Source organism: Etheostoma cragini, chromosome 3 (genome assembly GCF_013103735.1).
Source record: "Etheostoma cragini isolate CJK2018 chromosome 3, CSU_Ecrag_1.0, whole genome shotgun sequence".
NCBI lineage: Eukaryota > Metazoa > Chordata > Actinopteri > Perciformes > Percidae > Etheostoma > Etheostoma cragini.
The window spans coordinates 26,977,311-26,997,722 of record NC_048409.1 but is presented as its reverse complement, the minus strand read 5'-3'; the positions used below and the strand labels follow the sequence as shown (position 1 = coordinate 26,997,722).

Genomic DNA, 20,412 nt, shown 5'->3' with positions numbered 1-20,412 from the left:
ACCTCTACTTTTAGCCTTCTTGCTATCACAGCTTAGTAGCTGAGGTACTATATATGGCTTCATTATTTTCTTCAAAATTATCTTGTTTTATTACCCTCCTGCTCTTCTTCCATATTCCAAAGTGGTGCATTCATGCGGTCGGAATTCAAAGGTGCCTCCTCTCAGACCATTAACAATATTCAGCCATGCAGAATGTAGTGTGTTTTTAAATGATTACACTTAAATATTCAAGAACATTTTCCAAGGCGTTGTCAATGACTCCTGGCACAGTGGGTGATTGATAAGATCCTTGTACGCCGCACCAGTGAGACGACCGCAGAGAATTCAGCTGGTCTGTTGATCTGTTCATTCAACAAATTGGTCCAGACTGAATGTATCTCAACATCTACTGGATGGATTGGAATTAAATTTGGTACAGACATTTGTGGTCCACCGAAGCTGAATCCTGAGGACTTTAGAGATCCCTTGACATTTCATACAGCGCAACATGGATAACATAGCATGTTACCATTAGCATGCAGTGCAGCTGTGCAGAGGTCTATCAGCTTGAAGTAATGAACGTTGTAACAATTCAGCAGCAAAGGACTGAGCCTGACAAGCTGTCAGTGGTCACCAAACAAAGGATAAACCCTTTTGATTTTTAATATGACTTGTCCGGAGAGCCACCCTCATTGCCCCACTAATGGTAAGGCTCTTTAACAATAGCAAAAATAGTCTTGCAAATCTTTATTCACCCAACAATTTTGTTTTCTGGTGTGTAAGCATTTCAATCTCAGGGGCTGCTACCATGGCTAGAGACAATATGTCTTTCAGGAATCTCATTCCCATTCTGGCTAATAAATGTGCCATTTAGTGGGAGCTTTTACATAAACATTCTACAGTCTCCTAATTGCGTCTGATTCCAGCCCTGCTGATGTAAACCAGAAGACATCAGACCCTGTCAGTGGTAGGAGCTTCCTCCGTCCACTGTGCTGAGCAGATTGGACCTCCTACAGTACTGTATACTCCAGGTTGAAGTCACTTCCTAACACTGAGGATGGTCATCTGTAGACACTCCTCCTTCAGAGCCACCAGTTCTGTCTTGTAGCTGTTTGTCTTGTCTCCATCAGCGTACACACAAGGCTGCTTCTTTGCTGCCAGTGGTGTGTCAAAAGTCACCGAACCAGCATTGAGTATGTCGGCGTTTGATGGTGAGGAAGAGGAGCGCCGTTTGAATGCTGCAGAAAGTAAAGCTGAGAGAGCTCGGCCAACGTCGTGCCTCGCCCCCTCGTTGACAAAACAGTACAAAATGGGGTCGGCAACGCAGTTGAGGCTGGTCAGCGCCAACGATACGTGGTACGCTGCAAACAAGCTCTCCTCTGAGCTGCAGTCACATGGCTTCTGAATGAACATGACACTCCGCACCAGCAGGAGGATGTGGTATGGTCCAAAGCAGAGCAAAACGATCAGGATCAGACTCAACGCCAGACGCTGAATTTTGGCCTTTTCCTGGCGCTCTGTTGAGACGTTGCAGCGCACCGCTACCAGGATCCCACGGTAGGCAACAAGCATGGCTGTCCATGGAGCGAGGAAGCCCAGGAATGTCCTGTAGAGGTTCATCCCTGCCACCCAGTCCTGCATGGGATACTTCTCGAAGCAGAAAGTGTGGTTGAATCGATCCTGGAAGAGCTCATCGTGGAAGAGAGGAGCAGAGTTGGCTATGATCTCAATTGTCCACACCATGACGCTGACCAGGATAGCTGCAGGACGTTCAGCAGAGGAGAGGAAGGAAGAGGAGTGAGAAATGTTTGACTTTGCAGCAACTTCTCTGTTAATATGTATGAATGAATGTATTGAAAGAAAACAGGGTGCTCTGAAATGAGGTTCTATTTCTAGAAAAGCTGGTTTTTGAACTGGGTTTAAGGTACATACTGTATCATTACACAATATTAAAAGTAACGACTTCAGCAGACATACTCGTTTAATTAGATATTTATAGAAACTTCTTTTGACATGGAAGTGATCTCTACACAAACTTAATTTCCTGTTATATGAGGGAATGGCCGATTTGAAGACGCACGTCCACTCAGTAAATGCAATATATTTATCATGCAAAAACACGAGGAGATGCAGTACCCTATTTGTCAGATTTGAAAAGGACTGACTCATTTTTCAGGAAAGTTTTATGCTTTTCCTTCCAAAAGATGTTTTATTTTAGATTCATCCATCATAATTGCTAAGCACATAATTACACCTCTTTAACCAAGCATAACTAAGGATAATTTGTTTTGATTAGTTTTAGCTTTTTTTTTTTATTACGTAAAAAGGAAAAGCCGATCCTTAACCCAACATACCTGTTTTAATTCGTCGAACCTTGGCGAAGCGCAGTGGATACGCCACGGCCAGGTACCTGTCCAGGGATATACAGCAGAGGAAGGCGATGCTGACGTAGATGTTGGTGTAGAAGATGAACCCAAATAGCTTGCAGCTCTCCTGACCGTGGATCCAGTCATCGTGCTGCAGGAAGTAGTCGATCCACAGAGGCAGAGTGGTGATGTAGAGGAGGTCAGCCACTGATAGGTTCATCAGGTAGATGCCGAGCTCATTGCGTTGCCGTACCTGGAGGCACGAATGTGATGAAGGGAGGGAGGGGAAAGATGGACGGAGGAGAGGATAGGGAGGCAGGAGTAAGAGATGAAGAAGGCAAATAGGTGGAAAAAGAAGCATTGTGCAATAATGAAGAGGATTTAGAAGGTTTTGTTCAACCTCTGTGCTTTGAGTTAAGTTAGAGGTTAGGTAAAGATAAGGACTCATGCAGTGTCTGTTTGCATTTTATGCACATTTTTAAAAGATGTGTGTATTTCCATCAGCTATAAATCATTTACCTTGTGAATGTCACAACATGGAAGAAATGCAAAGTCTTTAAATGACTGATTATGTCTGAATGTGCTATCGTTGTATAGTGCCTCATACAGATGGATATATCCAATGCATTTACAAACAAAGACATGCACTTGGTGTTATACTGCCTCTCATGAGCGTACAACCACTTGGACTTGTAAATGAGAAAGAGATGGACAGATATTCTGCCAGCAACAGTTAAACGTGCCCATTTTATAGCTTCCCTCAAGCTTTTCTAATTAGAATTATTATCACCACTTGGATTCACATCCAGCTACTAGGAGACACTTCTGTTTTACAATATTTTGAAGTGTCACTCACTTCTATGAGTTGGTGAACTTTCTTGAATGAAAAGTCAATAACAATTCTGTCTGCTGCTGCCAAAGTAAACTGACAGTCTGTGGGAAACACTGGAAATGTTTTATGCTGTATGAGAAAATATCACCAGTGCTCCGTTGACTGTATGGAGCTAGTATGTTACATTGGAAAGCTGTTATTACACAGTGAAAATCATGTAACCTATTACTTTATAGTAACAGTAAGTAGTTGCAAAACTCAATACACAACTTCCCTTCTGTCATTTACAGAAAATCAAACATTGTTTAATGAGCAACCAGCCCATGCATTAAAGCTGCAGCTCTGTGTGTTGACCCTGCTTCACACTCAAATTCCATTCGGTTCAGTAACGATTTGTACACGTTAACTAACTATGTAGTTTTTTGTTTGTTTGTTGTTATTATGCAAGTTTTGCAAGCACTTTTTTAAGAATACCATGACATTATGGTATACTGCTTCTGACTGTCTTGACTTCAGTGTCAGGGTTAGGACAGTGGTGTGTCTTGATGCGTCATTTGTGTCGTGATGTGACGACAACGTGCCCCCTAAGTCAGCTGTTGCTGTTTCAAAATCATTTGAGTAGAAAGAAAAGCTTTTGTTAGCACTGTCTATGTGAATCAGAATCATTAGCTACCCATTCAGCAAAGTCATTACATTACTTGTATGCTATTATCTACACTAGTACAGTGCCCGTTGAAAATGTGCCTGTTTAGAACGGGCCGATTGCTTGGCCTGCGGTATTGCCGCTTGTAGAATTCTTCAAAACCAAATTGTACCCCAACATTACTTACAAAAGGACCCCAAACCACTTAATATGCAACTCCACTGTCTAGCCTGCTACTGACTTACAGTGTAGGCTACTTTTACATGAGAGGAAGAAATTGTACTTCTATATCTACCTGACAGAAAATGGGTCAGATTCAGAATTTAATCACAAGGCAGTGTGCTACCCACCGGGCTGGTTATGAGAGCTAATCAGCACATATCAGCGTTAATCCACCACTGGAACGGACCGTGTGTGTGTGTGTGTGTGTGTGTGCGCGCGCGCCCAGAGAGCGATAGAGAGAGAGAGGTGCTGTTGTCTTGTGTCGTACGATCTTTAACAAATTTAACATTTTTAGCAGAGGTGTTAATTTGCAAACAGGTTTAGTGGCTTGACAGTTGACGGTAAGGTAGGGGACTCGATCCACGGGGGTATTTTGGCGACAGTTATTAGTTTTGTAAGTTAGAAGTAGATTTAATCAAACCGACCCAGGGTGAGTCTGATGAAAAGTGCTGTGTCTGTCCGGTTTAGCTCAGAGATTTTCTCGCATTGGAATATTAAGGAATAATCTCAGCGACTACGTTATGTTCTGCGTCTGTTTTGAATTGGGGAATGTAGTCTACAGCTCACAGCGACTTAATACGATATAGTGTCTGGCTTTTGTTTGATACTTAGTGTTGGCAGATGGCTTTTTTGAGTTCACTCTTAGCAAAATGTAGACACTGAAAAGCCAGCGTTGCGTCACCCCACCCCCCAACAGTAGCGATGTTCCTTTCAGTTATCCGCTCATGCTTCAGGAAGGTGAAGAAGCGTTATTTTGGTATATCAAGCAATCATGTAATGGGGGAAGCAGGAAAAACTGTACTGGAGTCAAAGCCCCCCGCCCCCGGCTGCTGTTAAGGTTGCTGCTGCAGGTCCCCCCCCCCACCCGGCCCCCGGCTGCTGTTAAGGTTGCTGCTGCAGGTCCCCCCCCCCCCCCCACCCCACCCCACCCCACCCCACCCCGCGCAAAGTGTGTTTGAGTGTGTGTCCTCCTCACCTGCATGTAGGCTGCCCACAAAGCCATGCAGTTGGTGGGCAGCCCCAGAACGATGACGATGATGTAGAGCGTGGGCTGGAAGAACTGGTCCACCTTACTGTCCACATTACAGAAGGTGATGTTGCACATTGTCATGTGTGAAATGCTCTGAGTGTGTTTGTGAGTGTGTGCAGTTGTCGTATGTGTTTTCAGCTCCTTTCAGCTCTGAGTGTCCTCCTGTAGTTTCACTATATTCCAGCTCCAGCAGTTTGACAGTGACATGCCAACTCTGGCGTTTTGCTCGGCTACCAAACGGCTGTCTGACACGAGCAACAGAAGACAAGAGAGCTGTCATGTCCGGGGCACTTCATGGTTCCTTTTTCTTAAAACACTGTCCTTCTCGCCCAGGGGCTTTGCCATGTCATAATCCTCATTCACGCTTCATAGCCAGCCCTTGTGTTCCTCAACATGGAAGAAAAGAGAAGAAAGAAAGGAGCGAGGGATAAAATGTAGTGAAATAAAGTCTGCCTTATCGACACTATGCCAGGCCTCCTGCGCCTGGACAGAGCCTCATCAATCTTTTAGAGATTACAGGTCTGCCAGGTTTTATTGTAAAAAGGAGAGGCTGGACGTCAATGTGTGTGTGTGTGTGTGAGTGTGTGGGTGTGTGTGAGTCTCCAGATCCCGATGACACACAAAACTCCTCAGGGATGCTTGCACTAAAACACAGGAATGGCTTTACAGAGCTTCACCACTCTGGAGCCAAGAGGCCATCCATTTACTCTGGACTGCAGAACATCTGCAAAAAAGAAAGAGAGACAGAAAGACAGACAGAAAAAGAAACAGAGAGAGAGACAGACTTTTAAATTATGTTGCTTTAAAACCTAACCTAAAATAATAGAACTATAGAAAGTGGCAGAAATCAGATAAATAGGACTGATTAAACAGATAATAGAGGCCATTCCTAGCTAGTTAATGTATCAATGCAAGTTTTACTACTGTGTCTTGTCTGACAGCATCATATATCTGTATGAGCTGGTCTCATCTCCTTATCAAAGCTGAATTATTCAAACCCAAGACTAGGACTGCACAATTAATTGAATTTTAATCACAATCACGATTTTGACTTCCCACAATCAAATTTGCGTGATCGCAAGCGATTAATTTTTTTAAAGCGTCATTTCATAGAACGCTCCGCGTTTTTTGCAAAGCGCATCTACCGCTCCGTATCCCCCGTCAGATCATGTGCCAGTCAGAGTAGTTCCCTGCAGCCCTTGCAAGAAGAAGTTATTGAATGCAGCTAACTTCAGTTGGAAGAGTAACAGCGTGTGAGACGGCGCTGCTGGAAATGGACCTGGATCTGGACCTGGGCCAGAGAAGTGATCCATGGCCAGAATATCATAGTTCATAAAAATGCAGCGCAGTGAAGATACAGACATTTCATACACACGACGCGTGTATCCGCCATTCGACCCGTGCCGGACCCGTTCATAATGAGTCAGCCGTCTCTCTGTGAGTAGCGTCCATCACACTCCCTCTCGCAGTTATAAACAGCCTATGTGACGCTGAAATTTGTTTTGGTTAAAATCAACAAATAATCGTGATTGAGGCGGCCTATAGCTCACTGAGTAAGTGCGCTCGCCCCATGTTGGTTTGAATCCAGCCTGCGGCCCTTTGCTGCGCGTCATCCCCCCGTCTCTCTCTCTCCCCCTTTCACATGACTATCCACTGTCTCTATCTAATACAGGGAAAAAAACCTGAAAAAATAATCGTGAATACCATTTTGGCCATAATCGTGCAGCCCTACCCAAGACCATTCCAACAACGGGAACTACAGTCTTGTAGATGTCTTGTATACCATTTTCTACACTTTGTTGAGTGGATAGTTTTGAGTATCTTTGCAAACTAAAATTTAAATTAAAAGTTCTTCGGGTTTGAACAATGTATGGCTGAACAACATTAACTCTTTGTGCAGTAATTTACATATTCCAGTACTTTGTGGTACATTTCCTGTATTTATTTGCTATACTCTACATCTAGTTTACATATACTTTGAACGCACTAGAATTTCATGTCACAAGACCTGCAGTTAGGCGTTTGGTTATTTGAAGTGAATGGAATCCCTCAAAACTGCCTGGAATGAACACACCCTCAACACATACAGTCCAACCCTTTTCTCTCTGATATATTGGATTCTTTTGCGCCGATGGACTGAGATACAGTAGAAATGTAAGAAGGAGGCCCAAAGAGGAAGACTTTATGTAACAGGTGAGGCAGCAACAGGTTACCTGACATTTGTTCAGTGACTTTCTAACAACTGGTGTGATAACACAGAACATGCTGACCTGCCGTACAGGCACTACAATACCACGGCATACAGTGCAAACAGAGTCCATGGCATATGATAAGCATTATGAAAACGTTCATGCAACCATGAACATGCACGTACAGTAGGTAGAGAGACAGCAGGAGGACAGCTCAGTTCCTGTTCCACTCCTTTCACTTTCTAGTCCGAGGTCAGATTCTGTTTATACGTCTTGGACCGCCTCAATATTTTTGCATATGGCTGATACGAGTCCACATATGCTTTCAATCATTTTACTTTAACATGTTGTAAGCACTGGGAACTGCCTTCCTTCAGAGTTTATGTATGTTTCAGCTTCTTTTCATTCCTCGTAGATCAGTAGAAATCTGAAACTGAACTGCGATGGTTCAGCCTGAAGAGCCAACAGGATGTTGCAGCTGACAACACAATTCAGTGACATAGTTATCACAGAAAAGCCTGAATTAAATGAATTTAAATTAGGAAAAATATAATCATATCTACTCAGTCCACTTATTACACTACAGAAGCTGTTTGTCAACATCCTTAGCAATACACACTAGTTCGTAGAGTCAGCATTCCTTTCATGGAGGGAAAGTTTGGTGTAGGGGTGGGAACTTCTGCATCCTCTGTGGACCATGACTATACACAGAATGGCATCTAAGTGTGACACTAATGGAAGGTCAGGTAATCACAAAAATGGACAGAAATCCTCTAGGAACCACAGTAAATTTAATTGTAAAACAGACAATCTGATTGCAATATTGAAAGGTTTCTCTGAGTACTATGAATGTACATCACAAATGCCATGGCAGTCTAGCCACATTGTTCCTTGAGTACGAAGCTGACTATCAGATAAGAGAATGGCAAATGGATGGTTCAAGCTTTTCAATGATTCATCCTTTGGGGACCATAAATGTGCTTATAAGATTTGATGTCGAAATCTTGCTTTTGTGACCTGATGGTGGCACTAGAGTAAATGCAATGCAGGTAATCATAAACATTAGAACTCATCCTTTATGGGCCGTGAACAAACACAGAAAATGTCATGGAAATCAGACTGTCAACACCGGCTGGGGTCTGACTACACTACATCAGCCCAATAATGACTTAACCCAGCAGAAATAGGCTGTTGGGGAAAATTTGCCATGTGATGCCACAGTCGATGGTCAAGGCTCTTAAAGGTCCCACGGCATGAACATTTGACTTTAAGAGTTTTTTTTAACATTAATATGATTTCCCCAAGCCTGCCAATGGTCCGCTAGTGGCTAGAAATGGCAATAGGTGTAAACCGAGGCCTGGGTATCCTGCTCTGCCTGGAATGTCAAGGGGAAAGGTTACAGCCCCTTTCCCACCCATGAGAGAGACATCATGGCTTTAAAAAAGCAAAGTGGAAGTTGGTCAAGGCCACACCCCCAGCCTCCACCTTAACCTCCACCGGCAAGAAGTAAAATAGATGGCCCACGGGCCCTTTGCGGCCGATGGCCCACTGATTAGGGTGTCACTGTTATGTTAGATGGTGTCATAGCAACAACACGTGTGTTGACAGAGTATGTCCGGTTCAAAACCCATTGCTGGGGTGCATGCTTCAACTGCAGTTGAAGCATGCACCCCAGCGTCTGTGCATGCTTCAACTGCAGTTGAAGCATGCACAGTTGAAGCATGCACAGACGCTTAACCCCATCATAGCCCAGTTAAGTTGTATATATGGAGGGATACCCCAGTTACTAAAGAAGTTCTCAACCTCAGTTAACCGGGTTATTAGAACTCTGATTTTAACCAGGGTAAGGTGTTTACATGGCGTTTGAGAAGTCAGGGTATCGCCTTAACTGGAATATATATATATATATACATACACATATACCCTTTTTTTTTTTTTAACTGCATGTACACACACTGATTTCACTGGGCAACTTCCACTATGAAGCAGGGTAGGGTTCACTTCCTTCCTAAAAGTCCCAGCAAGAGCCAGATGTCTGTCACCACACATCAAAACAGTTTAAAGATACTGTGATAATGTGACAGTCGCTGGTGTGGAACAGTTACTTTGGACAGAGCTGAGCCAGTGCATAATAGACATACAAACAAACCGCACACATTAAGTTAGGTCATTTCTTCAGTGACCTTGTCAAATAATTTTGGTTTAGGGAAACACCCATGTTGATAAGCTGAACCACAACTGGGTCCTAACTCTGCTGTAATCTGTTATCTCACCCAGCAGCACCACAGTACAGAGGCATTTGACTGTTAAGAGGTTCATTTGGATAATTGTTTTTACCAAAAAAGTCTAACATTGGAAGTACCATCAACCTACATTTTTCACAAAACCTTGTTTGCTGTGTAACTGTTAACATATTACAGTTGTGTCGATGATTTCACTGTCAACGCGTAACAAGCTGGAGGTATAAAGTGTCTTGATTTTTCTTTAAATTCCCTAGAAAAGGTTGTTTGTGCTGGTCCGCATCCCATGTTCCTCAGCTGTCTCACAGAGCAACACTAGCAAGTCTTTGTTTTTACCATTTTATCCCTCATTTTGTCCTCAGGTCAAACTGACCCGTTTTCCTATATCAATGTTCTTTTTAATCACCCAAAATAACATCATTGACTCCATACAACGCTCTTTGGCAAGTACAAATCTCTACAACTTAATTTTGGGGTGTCTTATTCAGTTTTATAGCATTTGGAGAAAGAATTGAAGTGTTTCTGAAATAGTACTGAGTAAAAGTTGACATATTCCAGTCTGTGATTATCCATCAACCCAAGAAAAGTGTTCACTTTCAATCACATAAGAGTTATGGAAATATCCCTCTTTCTCTGGAGGTTTTAAGGACCATTATTGGAGTTTTTTGTGATTGTGTTTCTAAATCCATAAGAGAGAACCTCCCTCTAGCAGTCCTGTTGCATGTAGTTTAACTAACAGTTTACTCATGTTAAATTAAACATTTAAATAAAAAAAATTTCATGATTGTTTTGGCTTTCCTGCCTTTCATTTTTGACATGACAGTTAGTTGAGAAAGGGGGAAGACATGCAGGAAATGGTCACAGGTTGGAGTCGAACATTGGACCTCCGCATCAAGGCATAAACATCTTGACCTATTTGTGCCTGTGTGTTGATCTGCTGCCAGAGGAGATTAGGTGAAGGCGGCCAAGCAGACGTCAAGCTGATTGTCAGCACACACACGTATAGTATATAAATGCACACATTTACACACATTAATTTAACACACACACACACACACCTCCATCCTTCACCTACTATGGACTTTTCCTACCTGCTTCACTGCCTCATAGTTCAGACTTTTTGCTCTCATGGTTTTGATCCAATTAACTATGCTGTGTAAAATAATAAATTCTCTAAATAAAACTGTTTTTTTTAGCGACCTGATATTGATGAATAAAATCCCCAAATTTGTTATTACGTAAAATATGTTAACATAATCTCCCGTTTGGTAAAAAGTAATTAAAACACACTTTTTGGGGGTCAATTCAGAATGCAAACCTGGTGTTTTTAGAAAAAAACATTACAGGTTTGCTTCTTGCTTGTACAATTTAAAGTATAAGTTAACTCTGATAACTTTTCTTTTTTATATCCAAGCAAAACTGGCATTGTAACTGAAACAATACTTGATATTGAGACGGAAATGTAACGGAATCGGGGCCTTGTGAATCAGAATCAAATTATTTACATGACCCTGCCCTATTTAACTCTGAATATCACAACCCAACCTGCGCGGACTAAAACTCCCGGAGTCACCATGAACAACAAACAACATAACGACATGTGTGACTCGTAAGCCAAGCCATCAAAGATGCTTCTTTTATACATCGGAGCAACTTGTTGAAGCTTTAGTGCGTAACTTTTTGATATTAATGAATGTCCGTTACATTGAAGCCTTAGTGGGTGGGTCCTCGATCGCCCGTCTGCAGATGGGACAGAATGCTGCTGCACGTATTTTACCTGGCCCACGTACTGTAAACATGAGCATATTTCCCCCATTTTAACCTCACTCTACTGGCTGTCTATTCAAATTAGGATTAGAGCCCGACCGATAAAGGCTTTTTAAGGCTGAATATTTGATTATTTAATATCAAATATTTTCCGATAATAAGGCAAGACATTCCACTAGTTAACCCTGACAAGGCTCACCTGGGAAGCGGAAACTATTTCAGGTGACTACCTCATGAAGCTCATTGAGAGAGCACCAAGGGTTTGCAGCGCTCTCAAAAAAGCAAAGTCTGGCTACTTTTTGAATATAAGACATATTTTCAGTTATTTCCCACTTTTTTGTTAAGTACATAATTCCATATGTGTTCATTTATAGTTTTGATGCCTTCAGTGAGAATCTACATTGTATAGTCATGAAAATAAAGGAAACTCTTTGAATGAGAAGGTGTAACCAAACTTTTGGCCTGTACTGTACAGTTAGTTAGTAATTCTCGCTTGTATGTCAAATTAGTGCAAGACTTGATCATTACAAAAAAAAAACTTTATTCAGTGTTCAAATAACTGTAAATAGCTTTCTGTTGTTTATTTAGTTGATTTAAAAGGTGTTGTTGTACATTTCCATTGGCAAAAAAACAGTTTTTAAAAGAGATCGTCACGTTTTGTACTATGTGTAAACAAACTAATATGTTGATGAGTTTGTTGTTTATTAGAATACCCTCTTTTATTGGTTGCTTTTGTAAATTGTTCTGTGTCGGTGTGCAAACACTTCAGATTTGAATTTTTTAGAACCAGACAGGAAAACGACACAAACAAAGAGCCTGACCTGAATCGTAGAAAACGGAAACACCAGGGTCAGTAAAGAAGTCATCTATCCTGTTACAAAGATATAAAAGTAGACTGTGTGTGTGTGTGTGTGTGTGTGTCTGTGTCTTTCTCTCTCTCTCTCTCTCTCCGTGTCTGTGTTGTATTGTTTCCAAACTGAATTTATGACCTTATGAGCAAAGACATTTTTGGAATGTGAGGTGTGGTCCTCACTTCTTGACTGGGGTGTTTGAGGGTTAACCGTTTTTTTCTGTTTATTGCAACCAGGGTCATATTTTCATTGTTTTGGCCATCAATTCCATCTGTTATTGTAACACACTTTAAATGCATTATTCTTTCCCCCATTCTGACTTCTTTATAGTGATATGGCCACGTTTCCACATCCTACATCAGAATAAGATATTACCATAACCAAGAGGAATGGTTGGCAAAACTACAATATAAGATCCCATTTTTTTAATCAGTGAATTTAATGAATGAAAAATGCAGTGGTTAAACTCAAAATTAGGTTATGCTTAGGCTCAGGATTAGGGGCATGGCAATGTAAATTGTTGTCAATGTTCTCAAAAATACAGTATAGATGTACCAATATGTGTGTTTTGTGTGTTTTGGCAGTAACTGCATGACTATTTGCCAAACATTCCTGTTGACAGTAAAACAGTGGATGCAGGAAGCCAGTAATGCTGTATATACTGCGCACCGTCAAACAAGTCCACTCACCTCTTACAGCTTGGTCACTTCCAGGACACACAAACACACCCGCACAGAACCCGGTGCTCTCATTCAACTGATGCCCAAGACAAATTTCCCTCAGGGGACAATAAAGTTATCTTGATCTTGATCTTGAAATCTCAAAACTTGTAAACAACGGAGAACTTCAGCAGGCGCAGGCAGCACTACAGGCAGATGGTAATGGTGCACAGGGGAAATTTAAAAAGTTATTTTAGACGTTTTAAGGTGTTTCCATTCATTTTTGCACTGAATCACACAACGTTAAAGAAAATATTTGTGAACAAAGTTTTTGTAGAGAAAATGGATCGCACCATCTACAAAAAATGATCAATATTGCACAAGTTATAATAGTGCTTATGTGCCAGCTGATAGCAACATATCATGCCATAATAAGGAAACGACAATGCTATCAACACATCGCTTTGATGATGCAGTTGCAACTTGCCTTTTATTTTCCCTCTGGCATTGCTGCGAGACAACTCTTTTTTTGGGACATGTCTCTCTGTTTGAGCGCCTTCCATTTACTCCGGAGGACGTCGCACGGCTTGTCAGAACCTTTGTTGGCCATTTCCTTTTCGAGTTCCTGATAAGTTCAGAAAGTCTCTCGTCTCCTCGTTTGTCCTCTTACAACTGTCTTTGTTGACCCCCGCCATGTGTGCAAACAGAACGAAAATACTGGGCGGGTTGCAACCATAAAATGACTATGATAAAATGATTATTTAATCGGCAAATTACGTTTCCATCAGCGTTTATTGCATGAGCCGTATGTCGATCAAGATCAAATCCGATGAGACCGAACGTATTTCCTTTGAGTCGATATTCATGAAATGCCTTATATAAGGCATTTTTTATTAGATGTCACTTAATTTGGATAAAAAGCGTGTGAATGGGAACATCACTTATGTCAACAATACAGTAGTATACAGACAATCTGCTAATGATCACTGCACTGGGGGACAGCTCTGGGGATTTGAATCAGAACAGATGACGTCAAACTTTCTCTATGAGCCTCTGCCATTAGCCGTGTCAAAAGTGTGACAAAATCATGTCACACTTTCTCTGCAGTGTTGTTTATTAGGAATACCGATGGGTTTTGTGCACTTGAAGTTCATCCATGGTGATTCTGATTGGTTTACTCTATTCAGACATCCCAAAAAGCTTTTGTTTGACTTTGTCCTGACTGATGGTGTGTCCCATCAGACCTTTCTCCAGCACTGTTCAATCGCTGTGTTGATTATGTTTGTCTGCTCTTTCCGGGCAGAAGACTCACTTGTTTGTAGTGTTCTTATCTGAAGAATTTAACAAATGAATTAAGTAAACACTGAAGAGTGACTGCCACTGAGTGCCTCTTTTCAATTGTTGAGATGTACTCTAATTGCCCACAAACGGTGAGATAATGGATTTGAGTGCTCTGCAATAGCTGAGGTGAATACACTTTAATTCAGTCAGCACCAAATGAAACCGCTTTAAATTGTTCTGGGGACTAATAAAAATGAATTTACACTAGTTTTTTTTCCAGTTCATCCAATACACACCAGCTAATGAAATATATACTGTACACCAGAGAACCAGATGCTGCTACTTTACATTCTAACCACTGTTAGCATGCAGTTTCCTGTCTATTGTCAACTAGTGAAGCTCCCTTCAACCGGCCAAATAAAAAACTATGCATGGATGCTGTACATTTACTTTGGTAAGATATCGAACATCTATACCCTTCAGGATGTCCTGGTTAAAATGTAATTTTGGCCTTATTATATAAGGAGAAAAAAAACATTTTAGTTACCATTTTCTCTTTTAATTATTTATGGTCCCGTTGTTTTCTGTCTGGACGTCACACATGAACCTCCCAATGTACATAAAGCTAACTGAATGTAACTCTGACTGAATGGGAAAAGTCTCCAGTGCTGTAGTTTTTCCCAAATTATACAAATATGCTTCACATAGTTAACATTATATAATGTTTGGATCCCGTCTTATCAAATTAATTTAGTGCTATGTTGTGTAGACCCAGTTGGGTCTGGCACTTCCCTCCCAGGAACCAAAGATTGCCTATGATTGCAGTATTCCTAATAGGGCATGAGTGACATGTTCTATTATTCTATTACTCAAACTGGTAACCCTCTTGTCACAAGCATGCTTCCCTTGGGATCACTCTGCTGGGACTCAATCAAAGAATAAAAGAATCTGATCTCCAGGAGGAATATTTACGGAGGAACTTAAAGGTCCAGTGGGAATAAAAGGAAATAAGGACAGGGTTTTGTACAGAATTAAAATACATCAGGGTGAGGGCCGCTCCCAAAGCTTTATATTTCCATCCTACCCAGAAACCTTAATTCTGAAAGTCACTAATATTGGTACAACATGATGGCAGTGGGGACTAAAATCTCAGAGTAGACGCCAAGGTTACAGTATTTCCAATGCACAGGTCTCCGTTTTCCCATAAAACACAAAAAGATTCAACAGGAGCTTGTTCCGTTACAGTCAAACATATATTAGTAATTCCAGACTGAGAGCTGCAGTTTGTTGTGTTCATCTAACTGTGTGTCAATGATTATTACTTTTATGCAACCCTGGGTGCATATTTCACATCTGGGTCACAACTGTCATCCAGAGCAGAATTTTTTTTTCATAAAATTGGCATATTTAATGGTGTACACTGGCAGTGGCAATAAACACAGTCCGGCCTACTCTCACCCTCGTCCATAATATTCTCAGTCCATGATATCATTGATCTATAAGAAAAGTGCAGTTCTGTATTATTTAAACTAATTATACCTGCTTAACTGATTGCTTCCATCGGTGGGTGACTCAGTCAGTCAGCCAGCCAGCTTGCATGCATGCTTGTGTTTCTCTGTAGTGTGTGTGTTTGTGTGTGTGTTTGTGTGGATGGGTGCCAGCCATTAACCGATAAAGTAGTTCTTTATACTACTAGTGTTGCTCAAGGTCCGCCCTCTCACATGGGCAGTACCCATATACAATTACATCGTGGAACACATTTTGTGCCCGTCAAATTCTGTACCCGTTTAATTTGTAAGATAAGGTAAAGCAAATGCATGTATTCCTTTGGCAAGACTGAAAAAAACACCCCTTTTTTCTTTGCAAGTTGCAATTGGAAAATGCCGATTACCCTGGTCTTTGTCAGTGCTTACCCCCCACTGGCCTGATAAAACTGAAACCTGACACATGTACCGGTATGTACACATTTAAGTGTGTTTACAGTATATACAGTATGACTAGAAGCATCTAATCTCTGACATGGTACATCCGCACAAACAATGTACGTTTCTGTACAAAATGTTTTCTCCTGTACCTGCTGTTTTTGAGTGTGCTAACTTACATTTGAACATACATGGTTTGATTTGCAAAAATCAAAGACCCACGTTCAGCCCTCACTTCATTTGTTTATCTTCTTGTAAAACCAGAGCATTCACTTCTGACAACATTGTAATGGAACGGAGCCATTTGGAGCATTTTGCACTGAAAGGCTTCACAGAGAAGAAAACTGAGATTTTGCTGAACCACCAGAATAGCCCAGCAATGATATTAAATTAGCTTTTGAGGAGATAACGTGTTGTTCTGTTCCTCATGGACCATAGATTGTACATTGCAAAACAACCGGCACAGCTTGGCTGATGGAGGAAAGGGGTGGATGTGGACATTATCCTCAGCACCCAGCCACTGACAGCAACAGAAGGATGCGTCCGCCTCCACAGTTCTGACTGAAAGCACGGACGGTTTGATTCCCTTCGGTGTTTGTTCTCTGTTCCCTATTTCCACAACAGCCGCATGTGCTGTATACACAGAAAAGGAAATACTAGATGTCAAGTTTTCCTGTCATATACCCAATATAGTTCAGCCTTTGAATAGGACAAACATAGCATTGGACAGACTGTGTTTGGCCGTGTGCACATTTTTGTGGACAAAGCACATGTGCATTTGAAGTAACATCCTGGTGACAGTGGAGGATTTTTTCAGCCATGAAATCAGATATGAAGATGAAGCAGCTTCAAGTTGAATCATGCTCTTCTTTTGCTTTAAACATGTGACTGATTGCTGTTGTGTTGCTTTGACTACACAGGCCAAGAAGATAAGGAGCTGGCCCGTTTCATATCTGATATGATATTTGCTGATAGGATATCTTAGCAACAGTGACACTCTGGCCAATGAAATTTGAGAAGTGTCTGTTGTCAGTGTCAGAGTGTCTGTTGTCAGTGTCAGAGTTTAATCTGCTAATATCTTTACTCGAATAATAATCTCTATTAGGTAAAAATAGATTGATGTTAGGTTTCAGCTTACACCCAGTCTTGCTTTTACACTTTCTGTTATGTATGGTAAGCTCTCTTTCTTTCTTTCTTTCTTTCTTTTCTAAACAATGTTCCCATCTCACGAAGATAGAAATTGTGCAAATGATTTTCTGTTTGATGGGAGGGAAGTAGAGAGTGAGATTCTGCCTGAAGGAAAACATATGTGACTTTTAAGCAAGCATGTGTGCTTGCCAACTCACTGCAACTTGTAATGTGCTGCCAAAGCTCTGAATCAGCTGTTTGTGGACCTGTCTATATTGCCCAGTCCCTCCAGGATTTCGCGTTTTTGGAGAGTGTTGCGGCCCAAAATGCCAGATGTTGCGGGAGCTTTTGTAAAAAAGAATTGTGTCAAAAGTTGCTTTTTGTTTTTTGTTTTTTATATATTGCTTTAAAATTTAAAAGGAAATTTGTTTTAGGGAGAATAAAACTACTGTAGGCTGAGTTTTCCTAGGAACCTAACCAAAAAGGCACAGGATGCTGCAAATGTTGGTAAAACATGAAAATGGCAGGTGGATTTAAGGCAAAAAATATTAATGTATTGAATGAATCAGATTTGAACAAATCCTATCCTGGCCTGGGACACACATTCTTAAGGTTTGATAAAGTACTTATTGGACCTTAACTTATCATTGCACCTACAATAACGAGAGTTGCTGTCCTCAATTTAGGTCTTCCTGTACGTCTGTATATCTGGTTTTTCCTAAATCCACCGTTTGTGTTTGTGTGTGTGTGTGTGTGTGTGTGTGTGTGCGCGCGTCAGTCGGGGGGGAAACTCAGCAGCCCCGCCTGCTGCAGAGAGCCGACAGGATGAAAAAATAGCCGCTTCAGCGACATCAGAATGAAAAACTTATTACAGCGTACATTGATGTTAAACTGTGTACAGGTTGGCAGGACAGTCTGACATGTTTTGCACGGCCTTTTGCTGTATGTTTTGTAAATGTGACATGTTCGGGTCATACACGTCTCGTTTAATTAGGAAATGAATATGGCCACATACCTGGGACGTCAACGGTCGTTGGCTCTAAGAATCACATACTGATACAGAGTCTGGCACGGGGGACTGTTGGGATTGGTTTAAGTCATGGGAAACCCCGATGATTGGTCAAAATTGTGAGTCGCACCAAAGTCACGGTCATTGAATTTGCGTAAATTGGCATTGCAAAATCCTGGAGGGACTGATGGCCTAGTAGAGCGCTGCATTTCAGCCCGAGCCCACCGAGGCCCGACTACTAAATGCACCTCGGGCCGGGCTTCCGACCAATTTTCACATCAAAGTTCACACCTGAGCTGGGTATCGGGCCTACATTAATAAAAATAAGTAATTTAGATAACCTATGAGGTTGGTTATTTCAAAAACAAAGATTTTTTGAAGAAGCGGTTTTATAACTTATGACACAAAAACAGACACATGTGACGTCAAACCTCTGGACTTTTTACTGCTAATAAATGTTTAAACTAAAATTGTTATATGCCTAAGTGTTTTATATCCATAAATCTTACCGTAAGTGTTGATTTAAGAGACTAAAATTATCAGGCACAAAAAAATGGGCCGGGTCAGGCTAGGACTTGGGCCGGACCAGGCGAGGGCTCGGGCCAGGCCAGGCTAGGGCCAACATTTTAAGCCAGTCTAGGGCTCTATTGCCCATGAGCACCATTGTAGATGAATGAAGATTTCCCATCAACTGTAACTTTCACATGGGACCGGCCAAACCCGCACAGTGGGGAGAGGCTTTGACCCATTGTTCAGATCTGGATACTATCGAACAGGAGCAGAAGAGGTAAAAACCTCTGTGTATCCTCCCCCCTCATCCTCTACGTATCATCATTAAAACAAGGCTCCAGCTAGTCCACATCAAACAGGTCCTCCATCAGGCAGATCTGTTCTTCTAACCCAGTGGTTGTACTAACCATTGCTTCCACACAGTCAGTTCCTCAATGGACCTTACTGATGGCGCCAGACGGGTTTGTTACGAGAGCTGTGGAACAACTGTGGAGCAGTAAACCAACAAAACACAGCTACAGTGGTTTGTGGGAAATATCCGGGAGGTTTTTACCCAGCCACGTCAGTCATTGAGCACGTAAAACACGGCTCCCGCCTCTCTTCTTGTATGATGCCAACTTTTTACCTTTACTGACCTCCTTTTATTGGTGAAAAAAACAAATAGTTTAATAGTTTTACAACAGACTTTATCATGTTGCTACGCCCAATACTGCACTAAAGATAAGAGATGAGATTAGATTAGATAAAATGTTCATGATTCCTGTGGGAAAACTGAGCTTTTTTTGTTTTTAGAGCGGTGTGAATTCAACTTTACGGACATTTTCTGCTGATAGTGTTGCTTGTGGATTGTATTGTGTTCAACTGTGAGGTGTTTCTAATATTTTGTATACCCTACTTACACAATTGAGGACACTTTTTTGCCAAGTGCCATGCTGCAGGATTGCACTTGCTCCTCCTGCAACTGCAGAAATGAGTTGTCAATAACCACCTAGTTTGCATCTCAGGTTCTTATTTGTGCAGCGTTTCATGAAATTTGAGACGCCACAATGTAAAACAGTCAGGATTGCCAACAGCATCAGAGGCGACAGTTGGGCTCCATCTCCGGTCATCATGTATCTAAGTTTGAGCCAGACGTCCCAGAGGGCCCCGACTGTCATAACGAGTTGTAAACAGGAGGGAGGACGGCTCGGTGTCAGCTCCCATAAGTGTGGGAAAAGCCCCAGCATCATCCTGTCGAAGCGCGCAACAATAAACACAGCAAGAGCAGAGGAAAGCAGAGGAGTTAAGAGGAGAAAGTTAACTCATCCTCTCTGTGACAGAAAGTGCAGGCACAGTGACGTGTTCAGGCTGCATTCACCATGCCGATGTACAGCGCTTAGCCTAAGTGAATACACCCATGCTAAGGTTAACTAAATATTTTCATGTGCCAATCTCTATGTATGGTGAAAGCTATGTGATGATTTGGGATGATATTAATTCCAAAGGCCAAGGCAACTTTATCAGGATGCATAGTATCCTGGATCCATGAAACTGGCCTTTAATAATCACAATCTGCCTACTTCTATGGGAATTTAACATAGGGGTATGTATACTTATGCCCCCTGTATTTTAAGGAAGGACATTTATTTATTGACAACACATTATTCATTTCTCCTCACTCTTTTTAGTCAACTTTAGCATGGGGGTATTCATTTATGCTAAGCACTGTATGTTTGCTCTTGTACTTCAAAGAATATTAAGTATTTAGAATAAATAATGTCATTGGTTGAGATGCATTGCCCTTG

At 41.5% G+C, this 20,412-nt stretch overlaps 1 protein-coding gene and 1 long non-coding RNA gene across 3 annotated transcripts in view; one reads left to right on the top strand and one right to left on the bottom strand.

The window, feature by feature from the left end:
- LOC117942013 overlaps positions 1-20,412 on the top strand; it is a 34,569-nt gene that overhangs the window by 12,096 nt on the left and 2,061 nt on the right. The window lies entirely within an intron of this gene.
- gpr4 (G protein-coupled receptor 4) overlaps positions 217-20,412 on the bottom strand; it is a 48,729-nt gene continuing 28,533 nt past the window's right edge. Inside the window, exons 1-4 of one of the 2 annotated variants that reach the window (XM_034867290.1) lie at positions 16,204-16,213; positions 5,019-5,796; positions 2,334-2,598; positions 217-1,739 (exon numbers count right to left, since the gene is read on the bottom strand). In XM_034867290.1, coding sequence (XP_034723181.1) covers positions 1,018-1,739; positions 2,334-2,598; positions 5,019-5,153 — 1,122 coding nt within the window. In that variant the 5' untranslated portion in view covers positions 5,154-5,796; positions 16,204-16,213 and the 3' untranslated portion in view covers positions 217-1,017. Of the gene's footprint in view, positions 1,740-2,333; positions 2,599-5,018; positions 5,797-16,203; positions 16,214-20,412 lie in introns of those variants that run through there. The other variant, XM_034867289.1, reaches the window with a different exon arrangement.